The sequence below is a fragment of the Oryctolagus cuniculus genome, chromosome X (assembly GCF_051225735.1).
Source record: "Oryctolagus cuniculus isolate XC-2025 breed Fujian yellow rabbit chromosome X, ASM5122573v1, whole genome shotgun sequence".
Classification (NCBI taxonomy): Eukaryota; Metazoa; Chordata; class Mammalia; order Lagomorpha; family Leporidae; genus Oryctolagus; species Oryctolagus cuniculus.
The window spans coordinates 73,204,296-73,222,652 of record NC_142888.1 but is presented as its reverse complement, the minus strand read 5'-3'; the positions used below and the strand labels follow the sequence as shown (position 1 = coordinate 73,222,652).

Genomic DNA, 18,357 nt, shown 5'->3' with positions numbered 1-18,357 from the left:
TGAATATCTAGAGATACCTAGCAGAGGCATATATAACCAATGAATACATTTATTAAAATAATTTTTTGAAATGCATTCATTGTTCACAATGTGCATTCTCCATGAACTTTTTAGAGACCCCCTCATAGCTGTTGGCTGTTGTTTGATAAATGAGTTGGCTTTTCCCACCCCCAAAACAACTATCTTGTCTTGATGGATAAAGGGGGATGTTTCGCCTTTGTAGTGCCACAATGAGAGTGTTCCAGACCACTTTGTAGGGAATTCTCGGGCAAGAGAAGGTGTTAACAGCAGCGTGCTCTATCCATAATTGCAGGTGCTGAGTTCTCACCATATCTTCCATCCCAGGGCCAGAGTTATTTTCTCCAAGAGCTTTGTGAGTGAATAACCCCTGTTTAAATGAATGCTATTAGCCTATAAGTGCTCTCTGATCCAGCCAGTTTTCTTTTCCATATCATGGCTCTCCTTGCCCCTTTTCCCATCTCAAGCACCATCACTCTGCTATCTCCTCTTTATCAAATCACTTCCTGAAGCCTTTTCCCACCCCCCCCCCAAGCAGAAGAAATATCCTCTTCTGAATGTCCGTAGCTCATCCTCGCTATAGCTCTCTGATGGCCCACGTCACAGACTTGCGTGTATTATAATCTTTTGTGCCCCTTATTTCCTGTTGATTGCAAGCTCTTTGCCTATGGAAGGATATGTCTTAACACATTTGTAGATCCCCGGGGCATGTGACTTTGAGTGGTTGGTACTTGATACTTGTTAAAAAAAAAAAAAAAAAAAGGATGAAGTTCAGGGTCTGCTTAGGCAATCTTACTGCCTGTGAGTACAGACCTGAATCATAGCTGGCACTGAGTAAGCCCCAAGTCCATGTGGTTACTTATCCAAGATGAGGGTAAGAACACCCAAACCTGGCACACTCTCCAGCCTGCTATTGTGAAGAATCCTCTGTTTATCCCCTGTCTAAAACTGCCTAAGCACATGGCTCTGAGAATGCACCAGTCTTCCATCTCCTACCCTAGCAGTCAGATGCAATGTATCTCAGGGCAAACAGCTGTTAACATTTTTTTTCGATTGATTGATTTGAAAGAGTTACACAGAGAAGGAGAGGCAGAGAGAGGCAGAGAAAAAGAGAGAGAGAGGTCTTCCATCCACTAATTCACTCCCCAATTGGCCACCATGGCTGGAGCTACACCAGTCTGAAGCCAAGAGCCAGGAGCAAGTGCAGGGGCCCAAGGATTTAGGCCATCTTCTACTGCTTTCCCAGGCCATAGCAGAGAGCTGGATAGGAAGTGGAGCAGCTGGGACTCAAACAGGCGCCAGCACTACAGTCCAGGGCTTTAACCCGCCACACCACAGCGCCAGCCCTAGCTGTTAACATTTTAAGATAGGCAAATGTGCAAAAGGGACAGAGTAAAAAAATGGCACCATTTTGATTTACACCCCTCTCTTCATTGCAACCTCTCACTGCTTCGCATAGTTCCCGGAAGTGCTTGGCAAATCCTAAAGCCCTCACATTTATAATTGGTTTTCTGGTTGCTCTCAGTAAATGTGACCGGGTCTAAATGGATCTATGTAAATTTGTGCTCTTCCTGGCTGGGAAGGCTTTTGTCAGGGATAAGGATGGGGATAAACTAGGTTCAGGGGCGGTGATGACAATGAAAGCAATGAAAGCCTTCCACGGGACTAAGAAATTGCAAGAATATAAAAACAGTGACCATTTATTGGCCACTTAGTACAATCAAGGCTGTTTCTTATTTTTATTTGCTCTTTTAAAAATTTTAATTGACATACAATGATTGTATTCTTACCCCCATTTAATCCTCTTTATCAAGCCTAGGAAATAAGTACTATTATTATTCCTATTTTCTCAAGGAGGAAACAAAACACTGGAGGGCAGGTCACTTGCCCAGCAGCCACATCACTAGTTACTTGGTGCCGCTGGGACTTAATGGTGCCGCTGGGACTTAAACCCAGGTCTCTCCCTCCTCCGGCCCTTCCTTGATTCACCAGGGATGCAGGGGACTCTGCAGATGCTAAGTAATCCCTCCATGTTATCCTCAATCTCCTTGCGCCCCCGAGGATGGGAGTAGAGGATGCAGGAAAGGGAAGCTGAACCTGGAGAACTGGAAGCTCACAGCTGCAGTGTTGAGAAAAACAACAACTTTAGAGTTGAAAAAAAGAACAGTGTGCAGGCTGAGAAACTGACAGGCAAGAGCCCTGGCTTAACCCATTCCGCCTGCTATCACAAAATACCAGCATTGAGGTCATTTGTAAACAAGAGAAATTTCTCTCTCCTAGTTCTGGAGGCTGCGAAGCCCTGGCTCAAGGCAGATTTGGTATCTGCTGAGGGCGGGGTTTCTGGTTCCCAGATGGCGCCTTCTCCCTGTAACCTCACAGCACAGAGAGGGCAAGGCAGCTCTCCTGGGCCTCCTGTACCAGGGCACTAATCCCACTTTTGAGACCCCTGCCCTCTAGCCTCATCACCTCCCACAGGCCCCTCCTCTTAGAAGCATCACCGTGGGGAGCAGGATTTCAACAGATGAATTTTAAGGGAACGCATTTATAGAGAGCAGAGTAAGCCTGGCTTTGGCCAGGGAATGGTTAACTGAAGTGAGAGGAAAAAAAATCTTAGGAACACTGAGTTGTCCTGGGGCTCGCTTTAGTCCTTGGCAACCTGGCAACCGAAAGCGGTATTCACAGCTCTGACTTGAAGCCACAGAGGAATAGTGAGCCGCGGGTGGGTGATCATTCAGCAGCCACTGACCCTTTGGGCAGCCACAAACTGACCATTGCTGCCCAGAGAGACTGGGGAGAAAGCCACACTGGCTGGCTGAGCGCCTGGGGGAGTAGAGGGAAAGGCGCAGGTGGGGAAGGTGAAGTGGTCTCAGCACCCCTGCCAGGAGGCGCTGACAGTTTCAGGTTTTCTGCCTACTTCAAGATTTCTTGGTTGGCATAGCATCTATCCTCACTAAGAATAGAGCTCTCTTTTTCTCAAGGAGCTGGCTCACCTGTGCAGAAGTACAAACACTGCTGGGTTCTGTGCTCCCTGAGTGATAGGAGTAGAGGGGAGCCTTAGGTTTGGTTTGTTGCATTTGTCGATACCTTGCTTTCATTTTACCTTGATGTGTAGCCCCTTTGGAGACTAACTTCTACCTAGATGAGCAGCATTGCCATGGCAGTCGGGGGTGGGGGGGGTGGATGTTTTTCAAACATAAGTAGATGTCTGGATATCTTTTAGGCAAGCTAGCTTGAAATTCTCCCCTTTGTTATTTTCAAAATGTATGGATCTGTAAATTCCTTAGAGATGGCAGTTGTTGATCCTGGAAACAAAACTGCCCATAGAGGGCAGGCAAGAAGGGAATAGGGAGGAGCCTTCCTAATTCCACTGAATGTGAAACCACGCTGCCCTTTCTCCGACCAGAGCTGACTTATTCCTTCGAAAAGATAACGGTCTGGAAATCCACATGGCCACCCTGTGCTCAGCAGGCTTCTTTGAGCTCCAGCTAAAGAGTAACAGCGAGGTGGGGGAAAGGGAAAGGAAGGGCTGGGAGAAGGCAGGCTGTCAAGCAGGGAAGAGACAGGGCTGGCTGTGAGCATGCGCATGTGCATGAAGCCCGAGACTGCGGTTTGCTGACCCTGCCGCTGGCTTCCCGCCAGCTCGGGAAATGAACACCAATTGTCTTTTTTTGCCCCCCCCCCCCCACGGAGTTGTCACTTATTTTTGATAGCTGTATACATCCTGGGACTTTAATAGGCAGACTAGCTCAGTGGGTAACAGGTGGGGGCTTTAGATCCCCCACCCCACCCCTTACTCCTGTGTGAATGAGGATTAGGCGCATGACCTCCTGGAGCCTCATCTTCCTCCCCGATAAAACATGGGCCTCAGAACAGTGCCTGCCTCGTACCTGTAGAGAAGACTGAATGGTGTTAACACAGATACGGAGCAGGGAGCAGGGCACATAATAAATATTCTCCGTGCTATTTTTATTGTCCTTGAAGTATCTCTTGAGAATCCATGCATTACACAAAAGATCTGAGTAGACTGAAAGAAGCCAGCCACGGTGTTTTTCTCTGTTTGCTGTGATCACCGTACACACGCAGAAGAGCTGGGATCACAGAACCTCAGTAGACCTTTGGTGTGTGTAGCTAATGATGAGCAAGGATGGTAGGAGAGTTCTTATTCTTGTGCTTGGTGAGTGTAACAGTCATTTCCTGGGAGGCCAGCATGAGCAAGCAGTGCACATATGTATCGCTGTGTTCCCAGCAATACATATGGAAGCGATACATTTGGAAGGTGGCCAAAACTGCCACCTTCCAAAGCTTTTGCCTCACCCTTCCGGTGCTCTGCCTGCAGCTCTGGTAGGCTGGGCCTGGACCTCAGCAGCTCTGCTCACTTGCAGCTCAGTTGCTTTCTCAGGGGGCCCAGCTGCGCGGTCCTGGGTTTCTCCACCCTCCCGCCCCTATGCAGTGACACGGGAGCTGACTATCTTATCTTCTCTCTGTCCAAGCAAACTACTAACCTGCTGCTGTTTGTTTGCTCCCCCCATGCTGAAGGCAAGCTTTCTGAATGGCTGGTCATCCCCTGGTCTGCTGCAGTGTGAGGCCTGCACTGTGGTGGGGACCAAGGGTAGCTTGCATGCATGGCATGCTGGGGGCACCTGCCGGAATCACTTGTGCGGGTGCCCCCTCTGCAGAGCCCAGGTGCTTCCCAGATGTGTGAGGCTAGCTATTTGGACCTCAGCTATGCCAAGGGAAACATACGTCATGTGGTTCACAGGACAGAAAGGTCCTTTTACTCCAGTATGATGCATTTTTCTGTTTTGGTTGGGGGGGGGAGTATTTGCCAGAAGATTCAAGCCTCCTACCACAATTGACTTCAGGCATGGAGGAATGGACTTCAAAAAGTTCATGGAAAATGGAATTAAAAGATAAGTTTTGGTATATACACATTTTGAAATCTGAGCTTACAAGGGGCCTTCAAAAAACCTGTAGAAAATGCATACTGTGGAAACGCTAGGAATGGCAGAGAACATGGCAGGTTTGAAGTCCTAGAGACAGGAAGGGAGGTGGAGTTGGCCAGCAGAAAGATTATAGGAACTGGAAAGGGTCGTCAAGGTCATGTCGTTTCAATCTCCTCACTTGAGGACGTGTGAGAAAACTAAGGTGCAAAGAAGTGCATGGCGTGGCCAAAGTTATATAGATAGTAGGAGAGCCAGGCCTGGCTCCCCTGCGAAGGGCTGTCTAGCACTCCAGTCTAGTGGGTCAGTATGGTCTTCAGCATACTTGTCTCTTCTCTAAGTTTAGGTCATCAGTGTAGTGACATTAATAACAGCAGCTACTTATGTAGTGCTTACTGTATGTCAAACAAGGTTCTGAGGACTTTACATGTGGTAAATCATTTAATCAGAATATCTGTAAGGTAGGTATTATTGTTACCCCATTTTATAGATGAGGCAACTGAGGCTCAGAAAGGTGCTGAAGGTCACAGAACTAGTGAGTGGCAAAGCAGGGACTCAATCTAAGCTGTCTGGCTTTCGGGTCCCTGTGCTTTCCCCAGGAACTGTCAGTGTCATCAGCAGGCTGACAGACTCCAGTATCAGCCCTGAGCTGCCTTGTGCTGTAGATGGTCTATACCAGTAGGTCTCAGCACTGGCTGCACATCAAAATCATGTGGACATGGGGTGGGAGATTGGGAAGCCACCTTGTAAAAATGCTGGCTGAGGGGCCAGTGCTGTGGAGTGATGGGTTGGGCAGCCACCTGCAATGTGGGTGTCCCATACGGGTGCTGGTTTGAGTTCCAGTTGCTCTGCTTCCAATCCAGCTCCCTGCTAATGCACTTGTGGGGGAAGCAGAGTGTGGCCTGAGTTCCTGGGTCCCTGCCATCCACATGGGACACCTGGATGGAGTCCCAGGCGTCTGGCTTGAGGCTGGTGCAGCCCTGGCCATTGAGGTCATTTGGGAAGTGAACTAGTGGATGGAAGATCAATCACGCTCCCCCTCTCTCTCCCTGTTTCTCTATAACTCTGGCTTTTAAATAAATACATAAATAAATCTTAAAAAAAAAAAAGCTGGCTGATGTCCAGGCCTTGTCCTAGGTCAGTTAAATTGCACTCTCCAGGGTTGAATCCTTTCATTGATGGTTTCTAAAAGCCTCCCTGCTTAGTCTAACGTGCAGCAAAGGGTCGAGGAGCACTGACATGTAGCTTATCCATTCCTTCTTATTTTGGGAGTGGCCATCTGTAGTACCTGTCCTTGTGTTCTGGACGCTCATTTAGTATGACATGTGTAGAGGCACTTATTCATTCCACACCATAAGCTCCAGTCTTTGCTTAGAGAATCCATTCAGTGTACATACTGCGGCGGCCACGCCTACCAATGGTATTCGGTAGGTCACAAGTTTGCAAAGGACCCGGATAGTATTTGCAGCCCTGAGTGTCAAGCGACAGTTTAGCTGGTGAGGTCCAGCTTGACTCTGAATCAAACAGACCTACGCTCAAGTTGCTGCTTTCCCCCTTGTTCTGTGATTTCGGACACTGGCGTTGATCCTTTCACAGACTCCACTCTGCCACCGGTGAAGTGGGGCTAGTAAGATAATGCTACCCATTTTGTGAGCCGTGAGTGAGATGGTGCATACATTCAAAGCACTCAGCGCTATACCTGACACGTGGCAGTCAGCACTGGCCACTTCTTTGTTTCATGACCATCCATGTGGCTTATCTGAGCCTGCTCCCAGGAAAACAGCTCGATTGGGGAAAGCTACTAGTGGCAGTGATAGTAAGAGGAACTTCATTTGACAGTGAGTACCTGGTATGTGTGATGAAGAGTGTTAGCAGGGCTAAATGGACAAGGAAGGCCCTGTGCCTGCTCCCATACGTTTGCTGGCTGGGAGGAAGCATAAAGATATGCTCCCCCATAAAAATGACTCATCTAAGGTAGACAGCTATAGCAGAGGCCTCGACTAAAGCTAAGGCAGTACAGGACATGGAGGGAAACCGGATTCCAAGAAAGAAGTCAGAAAACAATTAGAAAACAAAGAATGTGAATCCTGACTTTACATATTGATAATAGAGAATTACGAGGGTTTTTTTTTTTTTTTTTTTGACAGGCAGAGTGGACAGTGAGAGAGAGAGACAGAGAGAAAGGTCTTCCTTTTGCCATTGGTTCACCCTCCAATGGACGCTGCCGCACAGCGCTGATCCGAAGGCAGGAGCCAGGTGCTTCTCCTGGTCTCCCATGGGGTGCAGGGCCCAAGGACTTGGACCATCCTCCACTGCCTTCCCGGGCCACAGCAGAGAGCTGGCCTGGAAGAGGAGCAACCGGGACAGAATCCGGCTCCCCGAGCAGGACTAGAACCCGGTGTGCCGGCGCCGCAAGGCGGAGGATTAGCCTATTGAGCCGTGGTGCCGGCCTGAGAATTATGAGTTTTTACATATGAAAATGATGTATTTTTAAGGATCCATTATACTTTAAAGAAATGTAATTAAATATTTACAGATGAATTAAAATATCTTGTGGGAGTGGAGATGAAGAGAGGCTGGCCACATATTGCTAATTGTTGGCTCTGGGTGATGAGACTTTGTGTTCATTTTACTTGTCTCTCTACTTTTGTATATATTTGAAATGTCCCACAATGAGATGTTTTTGAGAGACAAAGAACAAGTTTTAGAAAAGAAGAAAGAGGTGCCAGCCCTATAGCGTAGTGGGTAAAGCTGCCGCCTGCAGTGCCAGCATCCCATATGGACACCAGTTCAAGTCCTGGCTACTCCACTTCCAATCAGCTCTCTGCTGTGGCCTGGGAAAGCAGTGGAAGATGGCTCAAGTCCTTGGGTCCCTGCACCCATGTGGGAAACCTGGAATAAGCTCCTGGCTCCTGGCTTCGGATTGGTGCAGCTCCAGCCATTGCAGCCAACTGGGGAGTGAACCAGCGGATGGAAGACCTTTCTCTCTGTCCCTCTCTAGCTCTACCTCTCTCTTTCTAACTCTTTCAAATAAATAAATAAATCTGAAAAAAAAGAAAAGAAGGAAGAGAGAAGGAGGGGAGGAGGAAAGGAAGAGAGGGAGGGATTGACAGAGGAAGGGAAGGAGGAGGAAGGAAGGGAACAAGCAGGAAACATTTTAAAAAAAAAGATTTATTTATTTATTTGAAAGTCAGAGTTACACAAAGAGAAGGAGAGGCAGAGAGAGAGAGAGAGAGAGAGGTCCTCCATCTGCTGGTTCACTCCCCAATTCGCTGCCATGGCCAAAGCTATGCCAATCTGAAGCCAGGAGCCAGGAGCCTCTTCTGGGTCTCTCGTGCAGGTGCAGGGGCCCAAGGACTTGGGCCATCTTCTACTGCTTTCCCAGGACATAGAAAGCTGGATCAGAAGTGGAGCAGCTGGTTCTCGAGCCAGCGCCCATATGGGATGCCAGCACTGCAGGCAGTGGCTTTACCCGCTACGCCACAGCACCAGCCCCAAGCAGGAAACATTTCAAGATGACCTGTGCCTGAGTAATTAGGATTTTGTCTGTCAGAAAAGGTATTCAGGCTGGTGCTGCGGCTCAGTAGGCTAATCCTCTGCCTTGCGGCGCCGGCACACCGGGTTCTAGTCCCGGTCGGGGCACCGGATTCTGTCCCGGTTGCCCCTCTTCCAGGCCAGCTCTCTGCTGTGGCCCGGGAGTGCAGTGGAGGATGGTCCAAGTGCTTGGGCCCTGCACCTCATGGGAGACCAGGAGAAGCACCTGGCTCCTGGCTTCAGATCAGCACGGTGCACTGGCCGCAGCGCGCCAGCCGCAGTGGCCATTAGGGGGTGAACCAACGGAAAAGGAAGACCTTTCTCTCTGTCTCTCTCTCTCACTGTCCACTCTGCCTGTCCAGAAAAAAAAAAAAAAAGGTATTCATAGTATTCAGGAGGTAAGAAGTGTTACTGGATGTAAGGTCCCTGAGAGTGTCATTGTATATTAGCCAGAATTCTCATACACCCAATATGGTGTGTGTATATACATATATATACATATATACATATATGTATATATACATGTATATATACACATACATATATAGAGAGAAAGAGATAGAGATTTATTTTTTCTTAAAGATTTACTTATTTTATTTGAAAGGCAGAATTACAGAGAGAGAAGGAGTGTGTGTGTCCGGGGAGATCTTCCATCTTATGGTTCATTCCCCAAATGGCCTCAATGGCCAGGCCAAGCCAGGAGCCAGGAGCTTCATCTGGGTCTCCCATGTGGATGCAGGGGTCCAGGCACTTGGACCGTCTTCTTTTTTTTTTTTTTTAAGATTGATTGATTGATTGATTGATTTAAAAGAGTTACAGAGAGGCAGAGACAGAGAAAGTCTTCCATCTGCTGGTTCACTCCCCAATTGGCCGCCATGGCCGGAGCTACACCAATTTGAACCAGGAGCCAGGAGCCTCTTCTGGGTCTCCTACATGGGTGCAGGGGCCCAAGAACTTGGGCCATCCTCCAGTGCTTTCCCAGGCTATAGCAGAGGGTTGGATATGAAGTGGAGCAGCCGGGTTTCGAACCAGCGCCCGTATGGGATGTCGGTGTTGCAGGCAGTGGCTTTACCTGCTACGCCACATTGCTGGACCATCTTCTGCTGCTTTTCCCGGGTGCATTAGCAGGGAGCTAGATCAGAAGCAGAGCAGCCAGGACTTGATCCAGTGCCTATATGGGATGCCGGTGTCACAGGTGGCGGCTTTACCTGCTATGCCATAACGCTGGCCTCAAGATTTATTTTTAAGGAATTGACCCATAGAACTGTGTGGAATGGCACATCCAAAATCCACGGGATGGCCTGACAGGCTGCAGAACCAGGGAAGAAGGGAAGAGTTGATGTTGCACTTCAAGTCCAAAGATAGTCTACTAAGAGGATTTCCTTTTCCTTGAGGAACTTTAGTCTTTTGTCTTTGATGGCCTTTAGTTCATTGGATGAGGCCCACCTGTATTACTGAAGTCAATTTTTTTAATGCACAGTTTACTGATTTAAATGTTAAACTCAGGGACAGGCGTTTGGCCTAGCATTAGGATGCTCACATTCCACACCAAAGTGCCTGTGCTCCACTCCCAGCGCTGGCTCACGATTCCGGTCTCCTGCTGATGCAGACTCCAGGAGATTGCAGTGATCACACAAGTACTTGGGTTCCTGCCATCCATGTAGGAGACCTGGATTGTATGTCCAGCTTTGGCCCCAACCCAGCCCTGGCCATTGTGGACTTTGAGGAGTGAACCAGTGGATGGAAGCTCGCTCTCTCTCTCTTTCTCTCTCTGCCTCTCAGATAAATTAATGAATTAAAAATAAATATTAAACTCATCTTAAAAATACTTTCACAACTTCTAGACTGGTATTTGATCAAATATTTGGATAGTATGGCCTGACCAAGGTGACATGTAATAATATTAATCATTATGAAGTGTCAGTGGGAAATGACACTAGGAAAACAGGTGTGAAGGGTGTTGAATTTTGTGACATTTTTCTTTATAAAATGTCTTTATTTATTTATTTTTTTGACAGGCAGAGTGGATAGTGAGAGAGAGAGACAGAGAGAAAGGTCTTCCTTTTGCCGTTGGTTCACCCTCCAATGGCCGCCACGGCTGGTGCGCTTCGGCCGGCACACTGCGCTGATCCGATGGCAGGAGCCAGGTGCTTCTCCTGGTCTCCCATGGGGTGCAGGGCCCAAGCACTTGGGCCATCCTCCACTGCCTTCCCGGGCCACAGCAGAGAGCTGGCCTGGAAGAGAAGCAACCGGGACAGAATCCGGCGCCCCGACCGGGACTAGAACCCGGTGTGCCGGCGCCGCTAGGTAGAGGATTACCTAGTGAGCCGCGGTGCCAGCCTATAAAATGTCTTTAAAAAACTTTTCTCCGAGAAGTTTTTCTTTGGAAAATTTTGAATAAGCCAAGCTAGTGGCAGCATCCAATGAATTTGTAAAGGTGCCCATCTACGGTATGAAGGCAGAACCGGAGAGGGCAGAGCCTGGAGTCAGGGGGTGGGTAAGGAAACTGTGAGAAGTAGGTAGAGACCAGGTCATGGAAGGCCAGGTACACAAAAGTAAGAAGCAAGGCCTCTGCTGAGGACTATGGGGACCTACTGAAGAGTTGAAGTAACCCAATTACATCACGTTGGTTGCTATATGGGGAACAAGTGTCAGTAGGCCAGCTAGAAACAGTTGTAGTAGAGGTAAAAGAAGATGATGGCTTGAACAATGATGATGATAGTACAACAAAAGAACAGTAGATAGGGGCCAGCACTGTGGCTTAGCGGGTAAAGCTGCCGCCTGCAATGTCGGCATCCCATATGGGCGCCAGTTCAAGTCCTGGCTACTCCACTTCCAATCCAGCTCTCTGCTATGGCCTGGGAAAGCAGTAGAAGATGGGCCAAGTGCTTGAGCCCCTGCACCCACATGGGAGACCCGGAAGAAACTCCTGGCTCCTGGCTTCGGATTGGTGCAGCTCCAGCCATTGCAGCCAATTGGGGAATGAACCAGCAGAGAAAAGACTCCTGTCTCTGTCTCTCTCTCTCTGTCTCTCTCTCTCTCTCTCTCTTTCTCTGCCTCTCCTTCCCTCTCTGTGTAACTCTGACTTTTGAACAAATAAATAAATCTTTAAAAAAAATCACTGTAGAAGAAGGGTCCAAAGAGGGAGAAGGCAAAGAGACCACCAAAGATGAGCAAAGATGGCAGCTTTTCGGGGGATGCCGAAGGAAGTAAAGATAGCTGGAAGACTGGGAAGGTCCGAAGACTTTATACGGATGGCCTGGACTTACCCCAAGTTAATGATAATTGACCTGTCATATAACTCATGTAAACTTAGTGTATGTTCGTTTTGTTTTTGTTTTTGTTTTTGTTTTGACAGGCAGAGTTAGACAGTGAGAGAGAGAAAGAGAGACAGAGAGAAAGGTCTTCCTTTTCTGTTGGTTCACCCCCCAGATGGCCGCTATGGCCAGCACGCTGCGCTGATCCGAAGCCAGGAGCCAGGTGCTTTTCCTGGTCTCCCATGCAGGTGCAGGGCCCAAGCACTTGGGCCATCCTCCACTGCACTCCCGGGCCACAGCAGAGAGCTGGACTGGAAGAGGAGCAATTGGGACAGAATCCGGCACCCCGACCGGGACTAGAACCCGGGGTGCTGGCACCGCAGGCGGAGGATTAGCCAAGTGAGCTGCAGTGCCGGCCAGTGTATATTTGTTTTAATTGGGGGGGTGGGGGAGGCAAGCGAGAGATTGCAGAATGATCACCTTGACTCACAACTAGGGACTTTGTGCAGTTTCTCCAGAAACTGGCAGTAGATAAACTAATAATATTTCTTAATAGAATAAGATGATGACTTTCCTGCATGAGCACAATTTCTTCTTTTCAAGATTTCAGTGGTACAATAGCAGGAGAAAGTTGAAGTCTTGTGTTTAGGCAGGTTCTTTCTAAAGGGATGGGGGCTTACTATCTGTCTGGCACAGTTCTTTACTGATGTGGTAAGAAGGAAAGGAGGCTGAGTCTGAACAATGTGAAGCGAAACACCATAAAGTAAGACATTTCACCAAAGACCCCTGACCATTTTGGCTACTGTCACGCTAGACTACAAGACACCTTGTCCACTTCATGTTCTCTTTCTCCTAGTTTAGTCTGGGCTTAGTTGTTACTGCAGCTCAAAGGGAAAGCCTAACTCAAAAGTTTTATCCTTCACCTAGCTGGAGAACTCTGTATTTTTTAAAGATTTATTTATGTATTTATTTGAAAGGCAGAGTTACAGAGAGAGAAATCTTTCACCCGCTGGTTTACTCCCCAAATGGCTACAATGACTAGGGCTGGGCCAGGCCACAGCTAGGAGACAGGAGCTTCTTCCAGGTCTTCCATGTGGGTGCAGGGGCCAAAGCACTTGGGCCATCTTCTGCTGCTTTCCCAGGTGCATTATCAGGGAGCTGGATCTGAAGTGGAGCAGCTGGGACTGGAACCGATGTCCATATGAGATGCTGGCTAGCACTGCAGGCCATGGCTTAACCCACTGTGCCATAGCACTGGCCCCAAACTCTGTATTTCTTTTTTTTAAGATTTATTTATTTTTAATTGAAATTCACAGTTACACGGAGAGAATGAGAGGCAGAGAGAGAGAGAGAGAGAGAGAGAGAGAGAGGTTGAGAGAGAGGTCTTCCATTCGCTGGTTCACTACCCAATTGGCCGCAATGGCTGAAGCTGTGCCAATCCGAAGCCAGGAGCCAGGAGCTTCTTCTGGGTCCCCCATGCGAGTGCAGGGGCCCAAGGACTTGGGCCATCTTCTACTGCTTTCCCAGGTGCATTAGCATGGACCTGGATCAGAACTGGAGCAGCTGGGACTCAAATCAGCACTCATATGTAATACCAACCCCTATCTGCTCAGAGAAGTTAAGGATCTTGCGTTAACATCGTATAGCTAATGAGTGAAAGAGACAAAGTTTTGAATCTAGGTCTGTGTGATGCTAAATCCTACAGGCAAAACATGTGTGCCTTACTTAGGCTTCCACAAACCACTCAACTAGGCATGCAAGTAGGGCCTGAAAAGTTTCTCTAACAGCCTGCCCTTCATTAATCTAATTCTTGATATATAATAATAAAATGTAATATCTTTCCAAAGTTTCATAATTCAAACTTCACCAATTTACATCCATATACCCAGTAGTTGGAATTAGTGATATTGTACTGTATGCTATAGTTAGAAATCACAAGGAAAACTAAAGGCTAACTTGGGCATGATGATGACTGTCATTGCTAGGTCTACACAGCAACAGGTAGTAAAGCAGGTATCCTGTAGAGGCCAAGGTCAGGGAGTTGGTAGAAGGGAAGACCCTGCAATGCAGATGGCAGTGAACCAGGAGGCAGATCATCTGGCCTCCAGTGCTGCCCATGCTACACTAACCGGGGGTTTTAATTAAATACTCTCCCTCAAGTTTTTAGTTTGCACAAAGAAAATGAAGCAATTGTCCTGGAAGATCCTAAAGTCCCTGTCTATTTGAGTCTATGGTTTGGAGACTCTGGGTTCTCAGGGTCTGTCAGTAATCAAGGCCTCAAAGATCTAGGAATCAGAAGGGGAGCAAGAAACAGCCACGTCAGAGTCCAGAGGCCTGGTTTGCATCACTACAACTGAATTGTAGCACTGTTACTGATATAATGTGTTGTGTTCATATATTCTTTTTTAAAGATGATTTTATTTGTCTGAAAGGCAAAGTAACAGGGTGAGATCAAGAGAGATGGATCTCTTCCATCCGCTGCTTCACTCCCCAAATGCCCACAGCAGTCAGGCTGAAGCCAGGAGCCAGGAACTCCATCCATATATCCCACATGAGCGGCAGAGGTACAAGCACTTGGGCCACCTTTCGCAGGCATGTTACCTGGGAGCTGGATCGGAAATGGAGCAGCCAAGACTCGAATCGGGGCTCACATGGGATGGTGGCATTACAAGTGGTGACTTAAGCCACTGTGCCACAATGCCAGCCAGCCTTGTGACCCACCATCTTTATAATTTGTGCATAAAACTGTATCACAATGCCTTAAAGTTTTTGGTCTGCTCATACACTGAGCATTTTATGCATTCATTCAGCAAACCATACAGTGAACAGCAGCCACATGTCAGCTGCTGGTTAAGGCACTAGAGAGTCACAAATTAACGAGACCTGGGTCCCACAATGTGAACATCACTGTGAAAAAGGATGTGTACATTAGACATGGTGGTAATATGGTTGTTAAAAAGGCCTCCTTGAAAGAGTTGTCTATCTTCACGGTCTCCAATATTTCCCTTCTCTCTTGGATCCATTCCAGTCAGACTTTTGCCCCCACCATTCAATAGAAACTTCACTTCTCACGGTGAACAGTGACCTCCATGCCTCAAAACCCAACAGTCAGTCCTCAGTCCTCAGTCCTCACGCTGCTCTGGATGTCAGCAGCTTGTGAGTCAGTGCTCCTTGGTGTACCACCTTCCCTTGGCTTCCTGGCTACCACACACTCCCGGCTTTCCTTCTGTTCCACTGACTGTGCTTTGCCAATCTTCTTTGGCAATCCTCCTCGCTCCCCAACTCTAATGTTGGAATTTCCCTGGGATCAAGCCCTGAGCGATTTTACCCAGTCTCCGGGCTGTTATACCATCTCCATGTGGATGACTCCCAAATTCTATCTCCAGCCCTGACCTCTCCCTGTGAACTCCAGACTTCTGTTCAACTCCCCATCTCCATTTGAATGTCTAACATTTGAGAGCTTCCACTCACCCTCAAAATACAAACAAAAAACCAATCTGCTTCTCCCACAGGTTCCCCCGCCCTTGGTCAATGCTGTATCTATCCACCTGGAAACTTTGGAGTCACTCTCGACTTTGCCTCTCACATCCGTATCCAGTCCATCAGCCAATCCTGTTAATTCTACCTGCAGAATATTTCCAGAACCTGACCACTGCCCATCACCCCACTACCAGCATCCCAGTCCAACCCACCATCATCTCTTGCCTAAATGATTGTAGTCGTCTTCTAACCAGCCTGCCTTCTTCTATGCTCTCGGTGCCCCTTGAGTCTTTCTCAATAAAGCAGCCAAAGTGATCTTGTTGGGATATAAATTAGGCCATGCTGCTCTCATGTTCATTACTGCCCAGCAACTCCTCATCTCTGTAAAAACCAAAATGCTTGAATTGGTCTTACACAATCTAGTAACCATTTATTTTTTTTTCATTCTATTCCCACTACATTGGCTTCCTTGTAGCCTTTTCATTTTTTCTAAAGATTTCTAAAATGTATTGGAAAAGCAGAGTTACAGAGAGAAGGAGAGACATAGATCGATTTTCTTTCTATCTGCTGGTTCACTCCCCAAATGGCTGTAACAGACAGGGCTGAGCCAATCTGAAGTCAGAGCCAGGAGCTTCATGTGAGTCTCCCACACGGATGCAGGGGCCCAAGGACTTGGGCCATCTTCTACTGCTTTCCCAAGCCATAGCAGAGAGCTGGATCAGAAGAGGAGCAGTCGGGACACACGAACGGGCACCCATGTGGGATGCCGGTGCCACAGGTGGAGGCTTAGCCCACTACGCCACAGTGCCGGTCCCTGTTATAGTCTCTTCAATGCCCCAGAAATACTCCTGCTTCAGGGCCTTTGCCAATATCTGTATAACTCATCAGATCTTAGTCGAAAGGTCATATCCTTGGTAGCATCTTCCATGACCACCCTAATAAGAACTTCAGCATCCTCTAGAAACTCCTTATATCTTTTTGCCGCTTTTATTCTCTCCAGAGCACTCACTGCCTTTTAATATTGGGTGTAATTTATGTATTTTCTTTATTTGCCTGCTCTTCCCTTGCAACTAGAATTTTAGCTCCATGGGAACAGGGGCTTTTTTCTGTCTGGTGCACTGCTGTATCTTGAGTGGCACCTGGAAGGTACTCAATAAACACTTGAGTCCAAGCAAAGTCTTCAGAGAGGATAATGGAAGCTAATGAGAGTACATAAGAAAGCCAAAGAGATGCAGTCAATATGGCTGGGGGGAATGATGCTTTTAGTGTTGGAAAAGTTGTCTTGAAGGGTCTTATATATCATTCTAAGGAGCCTGGTTCATCCTATAGGTGGTAGAGAGTGAGTGAAGGAATCAGTGGCTCCAGGTGATGCTGGCTGCGGTGTGAAGGGTGAGTTGGAAAGGACAAGAACGGGGCCAGGAGACCACCTCCAGATGGCTGCAGTAATACAGGCAAGAGGTGGTGGTGGCCAGAACTCGGAACTCGGTGGGGTGGCACTGGGGGTGAAGAAGAGGGGGAAATCTGAGAAATACTGTGTTTAGGGGCCGGCGCTGTGGAACAGCGGGATAAAGCCCTGGCCTGAAGTGCCAGCATCCCATATGGGCGCTGGTTCGAGTCCCGACTCCACTTCCGATCCAACTCTCCGCTATGGCCTGGGAAAGCAGCAGAAGATGGCCCAAGTCCTTGGGCTCCTGCACTCGCGTGGGAGACCTGGAAGAAGCTCCTGGCTCCTGGCTTCAGATCAGTACAGCTCCTGCCGTTGCAGCCAATTGGGGAGTGAACCAGCAAATGGAAGACCTCTCTCTCTGTCTCTACCTCTCTCTGTAACTCTTTCAAATAAATAAAATAGATCTTAAAAAAAAAAAAGAAAAAAATACTATGTTTAGAAGATAAAATTGATAGGACTCTATGATTGATTCAAGATAACATATTGAAGGTGAATCAGTTAAAAGAATCTTAAGTATCTGACTGTGAGGTATCTGGTTGAATGGTGGGGTTTTTACTGAGATAAGAAATACAAAAGAGGAAATCTGACCCTCTCAGGGGAAAGGCAGCAATGGGTTCTAGGTGTGTTGTGTTTGACCAGTGCTATCCAGGAAGCCGGTGCCTGGTTTTGGAGCTCAGTGGAGAGCTCGAGAGTCATCTGCCTGTAGATGGTGTCTGAAGCAAAGCTGTAAGTAGAATTTCCTAGAAGGGGGTACAAATTGAGGGCACAAAGAGCTGCTGGTTATCACTGCCAAATAGTGCCTCCCAAATCCAGTACGAAAATGGCCCATCAGCCTGGAGAAGTGGATTAGTGGGTAAAGCCACCGCCTGCAGTGTTGGCATCCCATATGGGTGCCAGTTTGTTTCCCGGCTGCTCCACTTCCGATCCAGCTCTCTGCTATGGGAACGCAGTGGAAGATGGCCCAAGTCCTTGGGCCCCAGCACCCACGTGGGAGACCCGGAGAAGGTTCCTGGCTCCCGGCTTCAGCCTGGCCCAGCATTAGCCATTGTGGCCATTTGGGGAGTGAACTGGCGGATGGAAAATCTCTCTCTCTCTCTCTCTCTCTCTCTCTCTCTGTAACTCTGCCTTTTAAATAAATAAATCTTAAAAAGAAAAAGGCCCAAAAGTATCCACTGGATTTGGCAATTAGGGGGTCACCATGTTCAGTATATCTCATTTATTCAAATATTTACTGAATACTATGTGTAAAAGATACTGATTATACAGTGTTGAATCAAATACAACAAAAATCCCTGTTCCTACAAAGGTGAAATTCTAGTTGGGGTTAGAAGACCTAGAAAATAAATACAGCATCACGGTAAGAGGCCAGTGTTGGAAGGTTATGCTTCTCTTTATGTGACATTCTCAAAAGAGAAAATTATGAAGGTGGAGATCAGATCCAAGGCTTCCCTGTGGGAGAAGGAGGCCTTGACTACAAACGGGCAGCGCATGAGAATTTGGGGGGTTGATGGAACACTTCTGTATCCTGCTTGTGGTGGTGGCCATGCGAAGCTACAAAATGTCTCCAAACTCCTAAAACTCTATAGCAAAGATAAGATAGTTGTACTGTATGGTAATTTGGGAATGAGCGATTGGGCAGTAGCTGAGAGGCAAAGTTAAGATTGGAAGAAGGAGTTGCTTT

General features: G+C 47.7%; 1 protein-coding gene across 3 annotated transcripts in view; it reads left to right on the top strand.

Moving 5' to 3' along the window:
* The window catches only part of SLC25A43 (solute carrier family 25 member 43), a 56,087-nt gene that overhangs the window by 24,647 nt on the left and 13,083 nt on the right, over window positions 1-18,357 (top strand). Inside the window, exon 4 of one of the 3 annotated variants that reach the window (XM_089324135.1) lies at window positions 15,262-15,541. The exons of the other annotated variants lie outside the window; for them this stretch is intronic. Within the exon in view, the coding sequence (XP_089180261.1) occupies window positions 15,262-15,462 (201 nt within the window). The 3' untranslated portion in view covers window positions 15,463-15,541. Of the gene's footprint in view, window positions 1-15,261; window positions 15,542-18,357 lie in introns of those variants that run through there. 3 annotated transcript variants of the gene reach the window in all.